Source organism: Hippocampus comes, unplaced genomic scaffold (assembly GCF_001891065.2).
Source record: "Hippocampus comes isolate QL1 unplaced genomic scaffold, H_comes_QL1_v1.1 scaffold155, whole genome shotgun sequence".
NCBI classification, from domain to species: Eukaryota; Metazoa; Chordata; class Actinopteri; order Syngnathiformes; family Syngnathidae; genus Hippocampus; species Hippocampus comes.
In genome coordinates, this window is record NW_017804967.1 from 279,957 (window position 1) to 296,052 (window position 16,096).

Genomic DNA, 16,096 nt, shown 5'->3' on the forward strand with positions numbered 1-16,096 from the left:
AAAAATATTTCTACAAAGTAATAGTAATTTACTTTCATAAATATATCACAAAATAAAGCACGCTGGACTTCCTTGTGATTCACGCACATCTGATCTTTTCGTCCAATGAGAGGGCTTGCTCACCCTTTATTTGCATAGTAAAGAGCCGCTTGTAGAAATACAGTATACACAGTGATAGCAGTATCTATAAAACATAGCTAGAGATGGATGGATGGATGGATAGATAGATAGATAGATAGATAGATAGATAGATAGATAGATAGATAGATAGATAGATTGATAGATTGATAGATAGATAGAGTACCGTACAGACAGTGCCGGTATTTTCATAGGGCAAGCTAACCACACGGGACTCGTGAGTTCCCGCCCACTCGCTCCTTTAGCCAATCACAGGGCTCAATCGTGCTACAACACAGCTGCTTTAGCGGGAAACCGGTAGTCTTCGGCCTCTCCAAGCTATTTCGTTTCGTTACATAGCCACCATGCTACTAAACTACAACCACATTCTAGCTAGCATACGTCGGCGTTTTTAAAAACGACCTACCGGCGTCGTCTTTCTCGAATCTCAAGACTATTTTGAGCCGGTGCTCTTTACTGTCAGGTCGAGGAGCCAAGAAAAAAAGTTGAGCCGCGCGTGCCGGCGAGCAAAAAATATATATATATCTGTAAGAACCGGAGTCGGACATAAGGCTTCCCGCAACCAGACATGAGATAGCCCGGCCAAGATGAGCCAATACAACCTGGAACGTTTCCGTTTTCAAAAGTCGCCAGCATGCAAAGTGACCCCCGAGTCCGAGAAGGAGAATAAGCCGGGTGAGTAAACTGATGTTCGGGGCTAACTCAAAACCTGAGCTCTTTACCAGATGTGCAAAGAATGATTCCATCAGCGTTAGCGTGATTAGTACTTGAAAGTAGCTAGTGTAGCGATTCACTTGTGACATAGGCGGTGGTACTGTATTTAAACCTTTTTGCTATGCCAATGGCTCACGTGTTGGAAGTTAACACAGTCTCCCTTTGATGTAAATGAGCAATGTTGGCTAAATACATAAGCGCATCCTTCTACGGTTATCAGCCTGTCAGTAAATCATGCACCTGTCAGGACGTCGGAGGTACAGACTTACCGATTGTTTGGGTCGGTGCATACTAGCTACGAGCCAATATTAGCTCCTGACTGTATAACTGAGCAAAAATACCACAGTGTTAAAATTTCAGCTGTAAAATCATTATAATAAAGCATTTCATCTTTCCATTCAACACAGTCAATTTCAGTTGTAAACAAAGTCTTGTGTATTTGTAACAGAAGGAATGTGTACCATTTTATTTTTTAAAACAATACATTATCAACATTCTTCTGTTTTAATTCTTCTCTTCTTAAGTCACAGTGTCCTATCACTGGTGAGCTATTTTTAGAGCAGTGCCATTGGCTGCTTATGTTGTCCTAGGGGCCAACTAGTACCTGATGGTAGCATGTTTTCCTTCTTTTTTTTTTTTGGACAATGAAAATCAAATCAACAGAACAAAAATGCATCCATGTTTGGATCGTGTCTCTTTCCTCTTGCTCCCTCTCTCCCATTTCTGTGTACCATTCTCACCCCACCCGTGTATGCTTGCAGATGAGAAAAAAAAATAATTGGAGGCAATTAACTTACAAGAGGCAACCTTACTAAACTGGTTAAATCGAAAATTAAAAAAACGGCATGTAGTGAGACAACCACAATTTTTATTTAGTTATTCTGTATTTCTTTTTGAATGAAAGAAAAGGATAGGACATGTAAATTGAAGCAGAAAATTGGAACAATAGTTTTGTTTTCGCAAACAGAATGAATTTCACACCGGTGTCGACATCTGTGCTTGGTGGGTGCGCCTTCTCGGCGGCACGCGTGTACCAGCACTGATTTTGATTGGGAGGAATGTCATGACATACAGCACATTAGACAATAAAGTTGTACTTGATACTTGACAAGCAGTCTTGTGACAAGCGCTTCAAAGACTTGTTTTCTCAACAAGATTTTAAAAAAAAAATGAATTTGTGATCATCACTGAAGAACTCTTGATTTGTTTTTGTGATTTCATCTAATCTTGTCCACTAGCTCAAATGAAATCCAATAATTCCCATTCGTCAAAGTCGCATGCCCGAGGAGTGGTTTTTGAAGACGTCTCTGACGATGACCACCCGCTGAGGAAAGTCTCCTTCTCAAGGAAATCAAGGTTGATGACATACACTTATTGATTTTTTTTTTTTTTTTTTTTGGGTTTTTTTAAGTTCCTGTAGCTAATTTACTTAGCCTATGTTGTCTTTGCCATTCCAGGGATCCTATTTTCAAACAGTCTTCAAATGATGAAAACGAAGAGGAAAAAAGTCAAAAAGAGTTAAGACTCTCCGAGATGTTCCCTCATTTGTCAAGGAAAAAGCTCTCAGAGGTGAGTGATGTCTTACTGGAAGTAGGTAGGAACGTGATTAAAAAATATATAAAATAAAAAAATTAAAAAATCAACATTTCAAAACCACAAACGTTCCATAATACGTAGGAGCATTTTTGTTAAGTCGTCAGTGCAAGCAATGTGATATGACCCTGACCTCCACCGTTTTTGATGCCAGCAGTCAATGAGCCCCACAACTTTTTCCCCTTGTCAAAAAAGTTTGCTGTTTTTGAATCATCGTATCTTGACACAGGGAGGATGCAAATTCATGCCCCCAAAACGCGATCACTGTCTAATTGAGAGCTTTTATCGCATTACCGTCATACCATGAACTCGCAATATTTTTACTTAAGGTTATCATACCTTCCAAGTACGAAAGCCGCCCATGCCTAAAGTTGTCTGAATCTGAGCATTATTAACTTTGCAAAGGCAGCATTTTATATATTCACCTCCTGTATCAAGTGAATGTAGGGTCCGTTGTGATGTGTTCACAGGTTGTTGGGAGTACGAGCACACTGGATGGCGCTATTGCCAAGTGTCTTCTTATTTCTGATGATGAAGGTATGAATAGTGTTGTACATCAATCCCGATTTTACTTACATCTATGTGTATTTTGTATATGTGTCGGCAAACACCTTTTTGCAGGAAAATATTTTAAAAAGTGGAGCATGAAACTTAGGGGTTCACTATTATACTGAGAGTTTTCTAAAGTTTAGAGTGAACAGATGCAATGTGTTATTTGCAATGACTATATTGTGGACCCCAACATACTTGCGATTCAGCACCTGCAAATTCACCTACTGTATTCGCGATTGTTTCTTAAATTATTAATATGTTTTGGCTTTTTCTTTTCTTTTTTTGGAGGGGTAACCGCAGTTTTTCGTGGTTTGCTGGTTTATCCTCCTGTTTATTTAAGAATTTACAAAATATATAGTGTTCTGAAAGTGTATTTGCCAAACTAACCTGTCCATACGAATATGGACAGGTTGGTTTGGATTTTTTTATTTATTTATTTATTTATTTATTTTGGTGCCTTTAACAATTAAATTGGCATTTAGAAATTGCATTTTGTATTTCATTGGGTTTTCATTCTGTGTCAATAAACAGCCTGGAGGACAACAAGCTGTTGCTCTCCTGAGCACTCAGAATTTTCAGCTTTAGTCAAGCTGCGTCATTGGTCAACACTGCATCATCTTTTTTTTTTTTTTTTTTTCTCCCCAAGACACCGACTGTGTCGGGATGAGAAAACTCGATGTATCCGACAGCTCACTGGAGAGCGGGGAGACTCAACCCTACCAAAGGAGGAAACAATCAGGGGTGAGTTGACAAATCCTACAGTTCAGATTAATGGCATGTTTGTTTGTTTTTTGTTTTAGTTTTAGTTTTTTGAAAGAACATTGTCAGTGACTAGTTTATCTTTTATAGTAGATCAATGTTATTGTGTGCCCCGATGAGGACAAAAAAAAAAAAAACCTTAAAAGGGCCTGTATAATAGGATACTGTATTGTGTTTGCAGGTAGTTGGAAGTACAAGCACTCAGCATGGAAGTGTTGATGATTGTCTGGTGATTTCTGATGATGACGACGGTATGAATAGAGTAGTAGTCAAGCCCAATTTAAACAACATACGAATGGTATTTTTAAAAGAAAATATGAAAGTAACAGTACTCATGCTTATCTCTTCAATGCCACTATTTCTGGGTAAAAATGACAATAGCAAGGCCACAAATTCACTAAACTTCATCTCCATGAATACACGTAAAGGAGACTTGTACAGACGGTATGTGTCAATATCAAAATATCTCAAGGATCAAGGGGTTTTGTTGTTTGATCTTTGTCCGAAAGTATGGTTTTTAAAAATCACGCCGAACAGTAACACACACACACACACACACACGCACAAAAACCTGACTTAGTAACCTATATTTGGTAAATACTGTATGTTGATTGTTCAGAGTAGGGAAAAAGTACTCTCCTGCAAGATCAGGAGGAGGAGACCCACCCATGTCCTCTAGGCTATTCCTCTCAAGCCTTCGCACGATTCTGACCTCACTGACTTTACAAGGAGTATTATCGCACACAATTCTTATGATACTCGGATACTTGGTTGTACACTATTCACAAAAGGTTTGGGGTATTTGGCTTTCAAGGTGACATTTATGGAAAATGTAAAAAGTTCACCGTCCAGTGATATCATGTCATGAAATTAGGACATTTCAGTTGAATGATGCACTAGTGATTTTCTCATCGCAAACGATTAATTGAAAGAAAAGTTAACAACAACGGTGGGTACACCACAACAAAAATGGCATCCCACTCTTCTTGGAGGGCAGCCCTCAGGTCATTGAGGTTCTGGGGTGCAGAGTTTTGAGACTACACGGCGACCCAGGTGATCCCACAGGTTTTCAATAGGAATCAGGTCTGGAGAAATTGCTGGCCATTCCATTTGAGGTGCACCAGTCTCCAACAGCCATTCCTTGATGATGCAACCTCGGTCAGCAAGTGCATTGTCATCCATAAAATGAAATTAGGCCCGTGTTGTTCATGTAGGGGCACAATCACTGGATTAGAAATGTTCTTCAGGTAGTATGGCCTTGTCATTGTACCATTCACAAAGTATAGATCAGTTCTGTACCGACTGGACACGCCCACGCTGTAACTCCGCCACCACCAAAACCTCGTCTGGTGACAACAGTGGCTAATCCATCACGCTCTCCTTGCCTTTTCCATCATCGTTGGCAGCCATTTCTACTCAACGCGAATCGGCAGAGAACAGCTCTGAGGCCCACTGGTGCCTCGTCCAGTGTAAATGCTCCTTGCCACGTGCAAGACGATGACGTCTTGGAACTTCCCGTTTGAAGCATCACAATGGGAAGGTACTTTTGATCCATTGTTCGGTGTCGTTGTGGTCTCATGATGTCAAAATGTGAACAGCCTGATGAGGATGACGGTTTCAACACCAGCTCTTAATCGAACCAGGACATACTTTGGTCGATTCAAGGATCAAACGCCTTTTTGTGGATTGTGCCGGTAAACCTGTTAAGAGAACAGCAACGTGTGCAAAAACTACTGAAATATTTAAGTTAGACATGTGCGTTCAAAAGCTTAGAGAAGATCACATTAAGTTCACCTGTAAAGGTTTGAAAGCACTTTCGGCTTGTCCTGAAATTTCACCTGAAAGCCAAATATCCATAACTTTTTGTCAGTGTAATTTCAAACTTGGTAGAGCAGTCACTGCATTTTATTTATTTATTTTTAATAGGTAGTTTAAATCATAATTTTCTGTAATATTCAATACTGGTTGAAACACAGCCAACCAATAAAGTCGTGTCATTGGTCAACGCTGCCTGTTTTTCCAGACACAGAATATGTTAGTAAGAGAAAGCAGGATGAATCTGACACGTCATTGGAGAGCGGTGAGACTCAACCCTACAAAAGGAGGAAGCGATCAGAGGTGAGTTATTACAAGTATCGCTTTTTTGAAAGAAATTACACGTTGGTAGGCTTGTGTATCTCTCCAATTAAAGGCGATTCAATGCATATCTCGATAGATTTTCAAGTGGAACAAATATATTGGATTGTATCAAATTGTCTTGTGGAGAGATGCACACTCCTCGTTAAACCCCTTCTAGTTTGTCCTCCGGCCTGACAATTGCCCCCTTTGCCTCACTGGCATTGAAACCAAAAGGTGTCTGAAGATGAAGCGGAATACACTGACGATGATGATCAGGATGGTGGAGACGAACCGAGTTGGGAGAAGCAGGAGGTGATGGTCAAAAGGCTACAGAACAAGTTCCCCAATCAGGACAAGGAGGTAAGAAATAAAAAAAAAGACAGGCCAAAATTGTCAAATACTTTGTTACACGACACATCCATCAGTCCAGAATACGAGTCAACCTCCAATTTGTTTGGTTTTTGAGCCAATTTTTTGTGGCACTAGAACGGTTGTAAAAACCAGTGTGTAACTTGGCCTTTGTTGTTTTGAACGTTGGCTGCAGCAAAAGCTTTTAAGAAATATGTCTTGTCTGTTCTATTTTTTTTTCTCACCAGAGTTATACGGCTTTCAGAATTTGTTGCTGTTGATGAAGAGAAGTTTCGAATGTCAACAAATAAATATGGAGGCATATTTTTTTTTCTTGATGGATGCTTGTTTTTCATGTAAACTTCCCTGATGTCTGTCGTACTGAAGGAGTTGCGGGTGGTGCTTCAGGAACACAATTGGGATTTCACCGAGGCTCTGCAGGCTCTACTAATGTTCTCCGGCTCAGGTCCCAACACAGCTCCTCTCACACGTCCTCATGCATCTGTCACCAGTGCCATATTGTATTAACCTGATGAAGCCTTTGCTTTTTTTTTTTTTTTTTGCTTGTCTCACAGATGACGTCAGCTTAAGCGGTGACGAATACCCACCAAATAAATCCCACCATTCCAAGTGCAAAGAGAAGTCAGTCAAGGAGCAAAGCAAAGTGCACCAGATTGGATCTTGTGACGACAAAATGAATGCCAAGGAATGCGAAACGTTTCATGCGAATGATACTCACGACAGCTCAGAGGATACAGTGGATAGCGACGACTATTCAGCTGAAGAGGAGATCAAACATTCCAATTCCACCCTCTCCACATGGATTTCAAAAGACTTGTCCTCCTCTGTCAAAAGAACTACTTCTTATCAGAAGCCATCCTGCTCCTCCCCGTCCTCTGCCGCACAGATGCTGTCCAAGTTTTCCAGCGGGACCAGTATGGCCAAGAAGCTAGCCGAAGAGCGAAAGCGGATAGCCCGCGCCAATGAAAAGCACTTCAGCTCTGATGACGACGCAGACGATGCGGACAGCAGCGACCGTGACAGTTGCGATGATGAGTTTACAAACATGGGAGGCTTGAAGGAAGAGATCCTCAAGTTCTTTGAGGAGGCCACCATCGACGAGCTGGCGCTCATTTCTGGGTGTTCTGTGAAAAAAGCCAAAAAGATCATCGAGCTTCGACCCTTTAAAAACTGGCTGAGCCTGGTGAGAAATCTTGCGGTTGCGGTGCTTAGCATGCAGCGTGCCTCATAATGCAGGTGCATCACAATAAATGAGAAGAACCTGGAAAACTTCATTTATTTCAGTACAGTAGTTGGAAAAAGTGAAACTTATTTCACAACACACCAAATGATTTCAGTCATTTTGAGGATCTTAGCTTTGAGTTCATGACAACCCCAGATTCAAGGAGTTTTAATGTTACACTCGAAGCAATCAAAATCATTTGTAATTTAATACCCCCCTCCTTTTTTTTTGGTCTGTCTTGAGTTTCACTTTTTGAAAAGAACTACTGAAATAAATGAACCTTTCCAGCAAGTCTATTTATTTCTAGCAATATACAAGTTTATCCTCAGTATAACGGGAAATGAAAACAATACGGTCAAACACAAGCTCTCCTGCGTCTTTCAAGATAAAGTAACCCATTGAGATAAATTATGTTTGGAATAATCGGTTACACACACACACACTTACGCACACAAAAACAATACAGTTAAACCCCGCTATTCGCTGGAGGCGGCGATGGCCCGCTAAGTGTGAGGTCCGCTGATAATTGACACCGCATTGAAATGCATCGGAGAGGGAAAAAAAAATCACTGCTGATTAGCCTTCAATATATGTTTTCCATGAAAGCTGATTTCTCCCAAAAATCTTGCTGATGTTTTGGTTTATATCAGTTGTTTGCTGTTATTGTTGAATTTAAAAAATATTTTACTCAATGTGTCTGCATCCATGAAAACCAAGTTCGGCGACGGGTCCAACTCGGTTTGTATTTCTTCTCTTAACACCATCCCTCCCTTCTTTCACTCTCAAGACCAGCCAAATGCAAAAGAGCAACGGGCTGTCAGAGGACCTAGTGCTGGGCTGCAAAACTGTTCTGAAAGGGCGCAACATTGTTCAGGGCCTCATGTCCAAATGTGAGACCATCTCCTCCAAGATGGTTCAGCAGGTCACAGAAGTGATGCAGGCTGGCACGGGGGAAATGCTACAGCCCAGGCTGCTCAATAGCCAGTGAGTGTCATGCACTTGAGATGTACAAAATCTTGTCACGTTGCTCTGTCATTCAGATCACATTTGTCCTCCAGGCTCCAGCTGAAACCCTATCAGATGATCGGTCTGAAATGGCTGCTGCTCTTGCACGAGCACAACTTGAGCGGTATCCTCGCCGATGAGATGGTGAGATGCAAGCTCTAAAAGAGGCAAATCGTAGAGTAAAAATAAATAAGATGTGCATATGCTGGTGTAAAGTGAATTAAATGACATTACCATGTCAATTCCATACGTTAGTATGAGGTGTTTTAGTCACTGAAATGAGTCAAATGATAAATGTCTTTATAGGTTTATTTAATATGATTAGGTGATTAGGCTGTCTTCACTGTGTTCTTTTATGTACATCAAGGACCATCTGAATCATCCGTTGTTTTTGTAAAACAATCACATGTACAACAAAGTCTGTTTGAAAGACGGTTTGTTGTTTCATCCCCCTTAGAAGTTGGTCAATGTTTTGACGGGTGATATGAAATGATGCCAATCTGCCTCTTTCTCCAATCAGGGTTTGGGGAAAACCATCCAAGCTATTGCCTTCTTGGCCCATTTATTGCAGAATGGAACAGAGGCTCCTCACCTCATCATTGTGCCTGCCTCTACACTTGGTAACATCAACACCCGAAATGTTCACATGTTGTTTTGTCTTAGCCAAATGTCTGACAATTAGAAACATCTAAAGTGATTTGATTCTGATTATATCCATTTTTCATCCAGGCATGTACTGTTATTTTTTTATGTCATCAAAATAAACAGCTGAGTTACATTCAGAATCCATGAAGTGAGCTCCACAACTCATCCTGGAGATTTCTTTTCAGAATTTGCACAAAATTCACAGATTGTCCATCGTGCATTTGTTTTTGTTTGTGTTACAGATAACTGGGTCAGAGAACTACAAATGTGGTGTCCCCGTCTTAAAGTTTTAGTGTATTATGGTAGGATGCTTGACATTTTGAACCTTTTCATATCCACAAACAGTTTGGCGGGTAGCTCACTGATTTGTGTTTGTGCTTAACGGTGAAGTCAGGTGAAAAAGTTTGATGCGGACCCACGAGTCAAAAGATGGAATTCTGATTGATATTGTGTGTGGAATATGAATTCAGCCGTAAAATCCACCTGTTTTTTTCCATCTTGGGGGGTGGCCGCGTTTTCGGGCTCCGCTTGCGGACGTCACATCGGGAAACCCAGAAAACAGATGAGCCGTGATTGGTCATTCGCGGATGCCGAAGCACTGCGATGGCTGCCAACTGAGATGGATAAAAACATGTGGATTTTGCGGCTTAATTCATATTCCAAAAACACAATATTAATCACAATGCCGTGTTTAGACTAGTGGGGTCGGACGATACAGTGCGTGACTATATGAAGAGTTGGGGAATAATTCGGATACAGCCTGAGAGACAAAATGTGCTTTTGGTTTGTGTACAGGTTCTGCGGAGGACCGCCAATACCTCAAGCGCGACATCCTCGATGACGCCATTGAATTCAACGTCCTTGTCACCACGTTAGTGTCTCAGTTTGCAAAAAAAAAAAAATCCCGTTTTATACACATGTCACTCATACACTCTGTTTCCTCCTCCACAGGTACAACTTTGCCATTGGGAACCCCAATGACCGCGGTCTGTTTCGCAAGCTTCATCTTGCGTATGCCATCTTTGACGAGGGTCACATGCTGAAGAACATGAACACGTTGCGCTACCGCCACCTCATGTCGATCAATGTGAGTTCACTGTGTTTGGTGACAGCGCTTCACACAAAATTATTTTCATTCGATTATGACATCTGATTTCACAAGTATCACATAAATGGTGTCAGAAAAGCTATATTTCAAATGCAAGCTACTGCTACAAGTTTCCCCTTCGGAGTTATCTACCTGTAGTGAAGCGCAATTTCCCGGCCTTCCCTTCCCTGCCACACTTTGATGCACTCGTAGGATTCTTCCTGGATCCTCACGGCCATCTTGATGTCACCCATGTTCTCCAAACAGATACCCTACGATGAACCCCATGAGCTCTGCAAAGTGAAAAAAAGAACATTCCACTGAGCCGGGTCGTGTAAGAAAGGAGGTTGCCACGGCACAGCGATGTGCATCTTGGCCGAGAACTGTTGGATGCTCAGGGGAACATGTGTAGTTTGGTTTAGAAATGTATTTTTTTCACACCCATCCTGAAGCATTTCTGACATAGCTCATAAATTTGACAGCCATACGTACACACAGCATCTTTAGTTTTATGGTCTTTACAGTTGACGCAAGGCTAAGCATGTTCAGCTTGGAAGTAAATACCAGTGTCAAAATTGTACATGTCATTAAATCACTGCCTTTGAAACTTGCCAATGACCAGCCTGTCTTTGGCAATTTTCACTGTGATTGACTCAGTGATTCCCTTCCACCGGTCATCATTCTTGTCATACGATATGCAAAAAAAGTGATTTTGCTCGTGCTGTCTGTTTCTTAGCATCAATTAAACGCGTCTGTTTTTGAAAATAAATCTTTTATTGATGTTGGGCTGATGAGGGCGCCCTGCCCGCCTTTTAGGCGCACCTGGACCTGAAGAGTTGAAGAACCGATTTTGCCTCGAAAGCTGCCACCATCGCCGCACATGAGTTCTTGACACGAGTCTCTTCTCCTTTCAGGCGGAGCATCGCTTGCTGCTCACTGGCACACCATTACAAAACAACCTCTTAGAACTGATGTCGCTCCTCAACTTCATCATGCCATCCATGTTTTCGAGCTCCACGACAGAGCTCTCCAAGATGTTTTCTATGGTATTTCTATGACTTTTTTTTTTTTATCCATCTCTATGATGAACATATGACACATGATTTAAACGAGTGATAAAAATATATATATCAACAACCAAGTTCCTTTTCGTCAGAGCTTTGGTGCTACCATGTGTCATCTTCAAGTGCTATTGAAAGAGCACAAAACCAGGAATAGGTGTGTTTTTCTGCAAATAGCGAAGGATATTTTCTTGAGCAGTGTTTTTCAAACTTTTTTGAGCCAAGGCAAACTTCTTTCATTGAAAAAATCTCGCGGCACATCACTAGCTGCAAGTGTGAAAAAAACGCTTATTTTAACAATTAACGTGTTATATTGTTCCTATAACCGTTTTTTACGTTGAAGAATGACGTTCTAACAGCTTGAATTGGAATCAAATGAACACAAAGAAAAAAGTATTTTATAATCTTTCATATTTATTGTTTCACCGTCATTCTGCATTCACGCGTCACAAATTCGCTTGTCTGTAGGCTAAACGCAAGGCAATTGGCTAGCTGTTGCTGCTCTCTAGCGGTATGAGAGGGTACTACATGATTACTTTCTGGGCGATCGTCCGCACAGGCAAACAAATTGAATATTTTCCCGCGGCACACTGGTGTTCCACGGCACAGGGTTTGAAAAACACTGTTCAAGAGAGTATAGCTGAATTTATGAATTGTGAATCACAAATCGGTGGGGCTTCACTGAAAATATTTTTGGGACATAAAGGTGGAACCTTAGTGTTGTAATAGTCTGTATCGTGTGTCTTGGCGAATACAGCATGGAATTCTGCAAATAATTGTATTCATAACATCATACTTTTAAATGACATCAGTGATGTCTATGTCTTCCACCCCTTTTGTTTTCTGTAGAAGTCCCAGGAGGATCGGAGTCAATTCGAGAGAGAGCGCATCTCTCAGGCCAAACGCATTATGAAACCTTTCATCCTTCGAAGAATTAAGAGTGATGTGAGTCGCTCCGTTCTGAATCTACATTGTTTAGCATATTTTCCGGTGGCATCCCATGAAAATGGATCATACTTCATCTGGTGGAAAATACTAACGTTTTTATTCAGTCAGCAGAGTCATAGAAGAAACAGCACAGGGGGTCCTCAGTTTAGGTTTATATTACTTCCGCGCCTTGGGAGCTTCCATGTTCTTGGGTTGGGTACACACCAAAAGACAATCGATTCATATTTTCCACTCATCTCATTTCTAGGTCCTCAAGCAACTACCTGAAAAGGAAGAAAAGGTTGAGTTCTGTTCCATGAGTGAAAAGCAGCAGGTTCTCTACCAGACCCTCTTGAAAAAACTCAAAGCTTCCAAACGCAGCGACAGTAAGCTGTCTTCACTGGGGATGTTCGATACCACTTTTTTTTTTCTGACCAATAATGAGAATAGTGCACCTCTATATATTAAAATGAAACAAATATTTAACATTTTACATTGGGGTCTGTAGTAGTACAGAATTATGAAAGCTCATATGTAGGAACTTTGGATCATTCATATCTGACTTTTTTTTTTTTTTTTTTTTTTGTCCGTGCAGAGCGCGAGTTGTCTAACGTCCTGATGCAGTTAAGAAAGATGGCCAACCACCCTCTGCTACATCGACAGTACTACACGACAGAGAAGCTGACGGCCATGAGCAAACTCATGCTCAAGGTAACTTTATTCAGTTAAAAAAAAAAAATCAAGAAAAGTTAGACATCTGATCTAATTTGTTCTACAGCACTGATTCACGTACATCAAGAATAAGATGCCGGGTTTTTTTTGTCAGGAGCCGACTCACCACGATGCAAATGCTGCGTTGATCCAAGAGGACATGGAGGCGATGTCTGACTTTGAGCTGCATCGTTTGTGTCAGCAATACTCATCCATCGGCTCCTATCAGCTGGACAACAGTCTGCTCCTCGATTCTGGGAAGTTCCACTGGCTGACGGAGAAGCTGGCGTCACTCAAAGACAAGGTTCCAATGCAAAATTCCGAAACATTGCGATTTAACTCTGCTCTGACTTTGAGACTTCCGCACTTCGTGCATTCATGGTCGTGTATCTCATTTGTGCGTGTGAGCCGATCACACATTTGGTGGTTTAAATGCATCCTCACTTTGTTTGTCAAAATGCACAGGGAGACAGAGTTGTTCTATTCAGTCAGTTCGTCATGGTGCTGGACATCGTCGAGGAACTGATGAAACACCTCAAGCATCGTTACATTCGAATGGACGGCTCCACGCCAATAGCAGACAGGTCAGCTCACACGCTTTTCGGAGCCGATTAGTTTGAAATCATGTTCCATCTGATGCGTTTCGTGATTTTGATGCCTTCTCGTCCTCCGCAGAATTGTGCTGATCGACGAGTTCAACGACGACGCCGACATATTTGTATTCCTGCTTTCGACCCGCGCGGGTGGCCTCGGCATCAACCTCACGTCAGCAAACGTCGTCATCCTGCACGACATTGATTGGAACCCCTACAATGATAAGCAGGCTGAGGACCGCTGCCATCGATTGGGTCAGACCAGGTACGGTGGATCACAACATTCAACACACAAGTAATTTTTTTTTTCTTCCTGACGTCACATCCACTCTTCTGTGGTTCATTCCATTGTCTGTTTGTTCAGGTTTGCCTTGTCTTGATGTGACTGACCAGACTCAATTGCTGGTACAGTGTTGAGTCTAAAATTCCAGGCTAACAAAATCCTCCAGCAAGCACTGCAATGCATATTTTTTCCCCTCCCCCATGCACATTTTAGAAAGCGTAACTCTGTTAACACCAATACATTGTCCACAATTATACAGTTTTAAAGTTGTGTGGAATATCTTTGTGAAAGAAATCTAGATCTCTACAACTGTTAAGTCCAATGTCTACCATTAATGATTTCAATACGGCAGCAGTCCACTTGACTCGACACTGTCATGCAGCCGGGACACACAAATCCACAAGTTCTTCATTGAAATGATGACTTTGAAGTCATTAGGACAAGGAATCGTTTTACAGAATTGAACACTTCTGCCATTCTGTTTATAACAATTTAAGGGGTGAAAAACACTCAATGCCACCTTCCTGATTTGTGTGTTAGGACTGTCCAGGTCATCAAGCTGATCAGTAAAGATAGCATTGAGGACGCTATACTGCAGCTGAGCCAGAAGAAACTCAAACTGGAGCAGGACATGACAGCTGCTGAACAGAGTAAGGAAAAGTGCATCCACACACACACACACACACACACACACACACACACACACACACACACACATTTTTGCTTGCATTTCTATGGTGTCACTACAATCAGAAGGATGTCTCAAAATACAAATTTTCCTCAAATAGTGGCCTCCAATAGACGTGAATAAACCTCTAGAGCAGTGTTTTTATTGTATTTTTTTAACCTTATTGGAGGGACTCAACCCCATGAGTTTCATTCACCGAACCCTTCGTTACTTAGGAAAGCAACACCTGTGACTCAGTGACCATGTCAGCTTGTATAGATTTGATCATAAAAATGCACTTGTATCAACAAAGACCTCGAGAAATGCCTTGCCTCTAACAGATGACACTATTTTAGGAAATGGTCTACTCATAACAAACGGTGAAATTGTGAATGAAGTGCTGTAATTGGATTCGTGTTTTGCTCTCGCCATTGAAAGTGGTGCTTTTCGAAACGTGCAGAATTTTGATTTCCACAAGCACCAGTCATCTCTGATTTTCATGGCATGTTGCTGTTCACACGTTATCATTCCAACATGAATTGAAGTGATGAAAACAATGTTGTTTTATTTTAGGTGATGAAGGGACCATACCTGAAGATATGGCATCTTTGCTCAAAGCGTCACTGGGACTGTGATATTCAGTCACATAAAACTTGAAACTTGAGGTGAAATTTTAAAAAAATTGTTACTTAGTTCACTGAGGGCAGGGCTGGGATTTGACTAAAGACGCAGTGAAACTCAAGACAAAAACTGCTGACCACCTTTAAAAAAAAAAAAAAAAGAGAGGATTTTGCTTTCCTCTGTGGACTGATAGCTGTGCCTGAAACACATTTTATGAGTGCTATCAACACATGCAGTGAAGGCTAAACAAGCATTGTGCCTCTGATGTCGTGTACCTCACCGGTGTCATGCAGTCAGACCAAACTGAGCGTCATGCGGCCTTTGTTGGAAGGCACCATCGAATCTTGATATTCTGGAGACCAAACCTTTTTATAACAGCTGTTGGTGACTTTGCAAATTTATGGGAGCTGAACTACATACACTATCATCAAGCAAGATATTCCCAGGACACAGGAGATATTTCTTGAGCAATTAACACAAATTTCAGCAAACCATAATGTTTCTTAGCCCATAAGATTTCCACTGCCGCGCATAGCGATGTTTCTTTGCACTGTCTATAGTCCATTTCTAAAAAGATAGTTTGGGCTGTTGTCAACAAAAATTTTACTCAGTTACATTACCACACTGTTTATAATGGTAGTTTCATTTTAAAGTCACTGAAATATTTGCAAAAAGAAAAACAGGCTTGTTCCTTTTTAGTGCCATTGCTGAATTGAAAAGTGTCAAAGTTGCCCCGATGGGTGATGCGTTGAGAATGAGAGTTCTGCTGAACATATTTCTGAAAATGTGGCCATGCATTGGAGGCTTTGGAAGAGTCTTGGAAGCAGCTGCTACATCCTCGTACTGTATGATTTCCTAATATGATCTAAGCGTTACCTTTACAGCATTTGAAAAGGTGTAGGTTGTGCACATGCATATTTGGATGTACTTTTTATGTGTACTTTGAATTTGTTACCTTTAATAAATGAAACAATGTTCGGGTAAATGACATGACTATTTGTGGAGCTGTACAAAGGAACTTAAACCACGGA

At 41.2% G+C, this 16,096-nt stretch overlaps 1 protein-coding gene across 1 annotated transcript; it reads left to right on the plus strand.

Annotated features, from left to right (window-relative positions):
• The first annotated feature begins 413 nt into the window (after positions 1–413).
• On the plus strand, positions 414–15,209 carry smarcad1a (SNF2 related chromatin remodeling ATPase with DExD box 1a). The gene is made up of 25 exons (XM_019888504.1): positions 414–813; positions 2,091–2,208; positions 2,310–2,421; positions 2,916–2,982; positions 3,644–3,738; positions 3,938–4,007; positions 5,780–5,874; positions 6,109–6,234; positions 6,610–6,688; positions 6,798–7,426; positions 8,253–8,449; positions 8,524–8,614; positions 8,991–9,090; positions 9,358–9,417; positions 9,911–9,986; positions 10,067–10,202; positions 11,117–11,248; positions 12,113–12,208; positions 12,459–12,576; positions 12,786–12,901; positions 13,017–13,205; positions 13,367–13,485; positions 13,577–13,759; positions 14,318–14,427; positions 15,018–15,209. The coding sequence occupies exons 1-25, from the start codon at positions 726–728 to the stop codon at positions 15,077–15,079; spliced, it is 3,264 nt and encodes a 1,087-aa protein (XP_019744063.1). The 5' UTR covers positions 414–725; the 3' UTR covers positions 15,080–15,209.
• Positions 15,210–16,096: the final 887 nt, after the last annotated feature.

Bases quoted from the DNA above. Each gene is read 5' to 3' on its own strand.
- smarcad1a (XM_019888504.1), top strand. From the start codon at position 726: ATGAGCCAATACAACCTGGAACGTTTCCGTTTTCAAAAGTCGCCAGCA. The intron at 11,249-12,112 runs GTATTTCTATGA...TGTTTTCTGTAG, and splicing joins TCTCCAAGATGTTTTCTATG to AAGTCCCAGGAGGATCGGAG. The intron at 13,206-13,366 runs GTTCCAATGCAA...CAAAATGCACAG, and splicing joins TGGCGTCACTCAAAGACAAG to GGAGACAGAGTTGTTCTATT.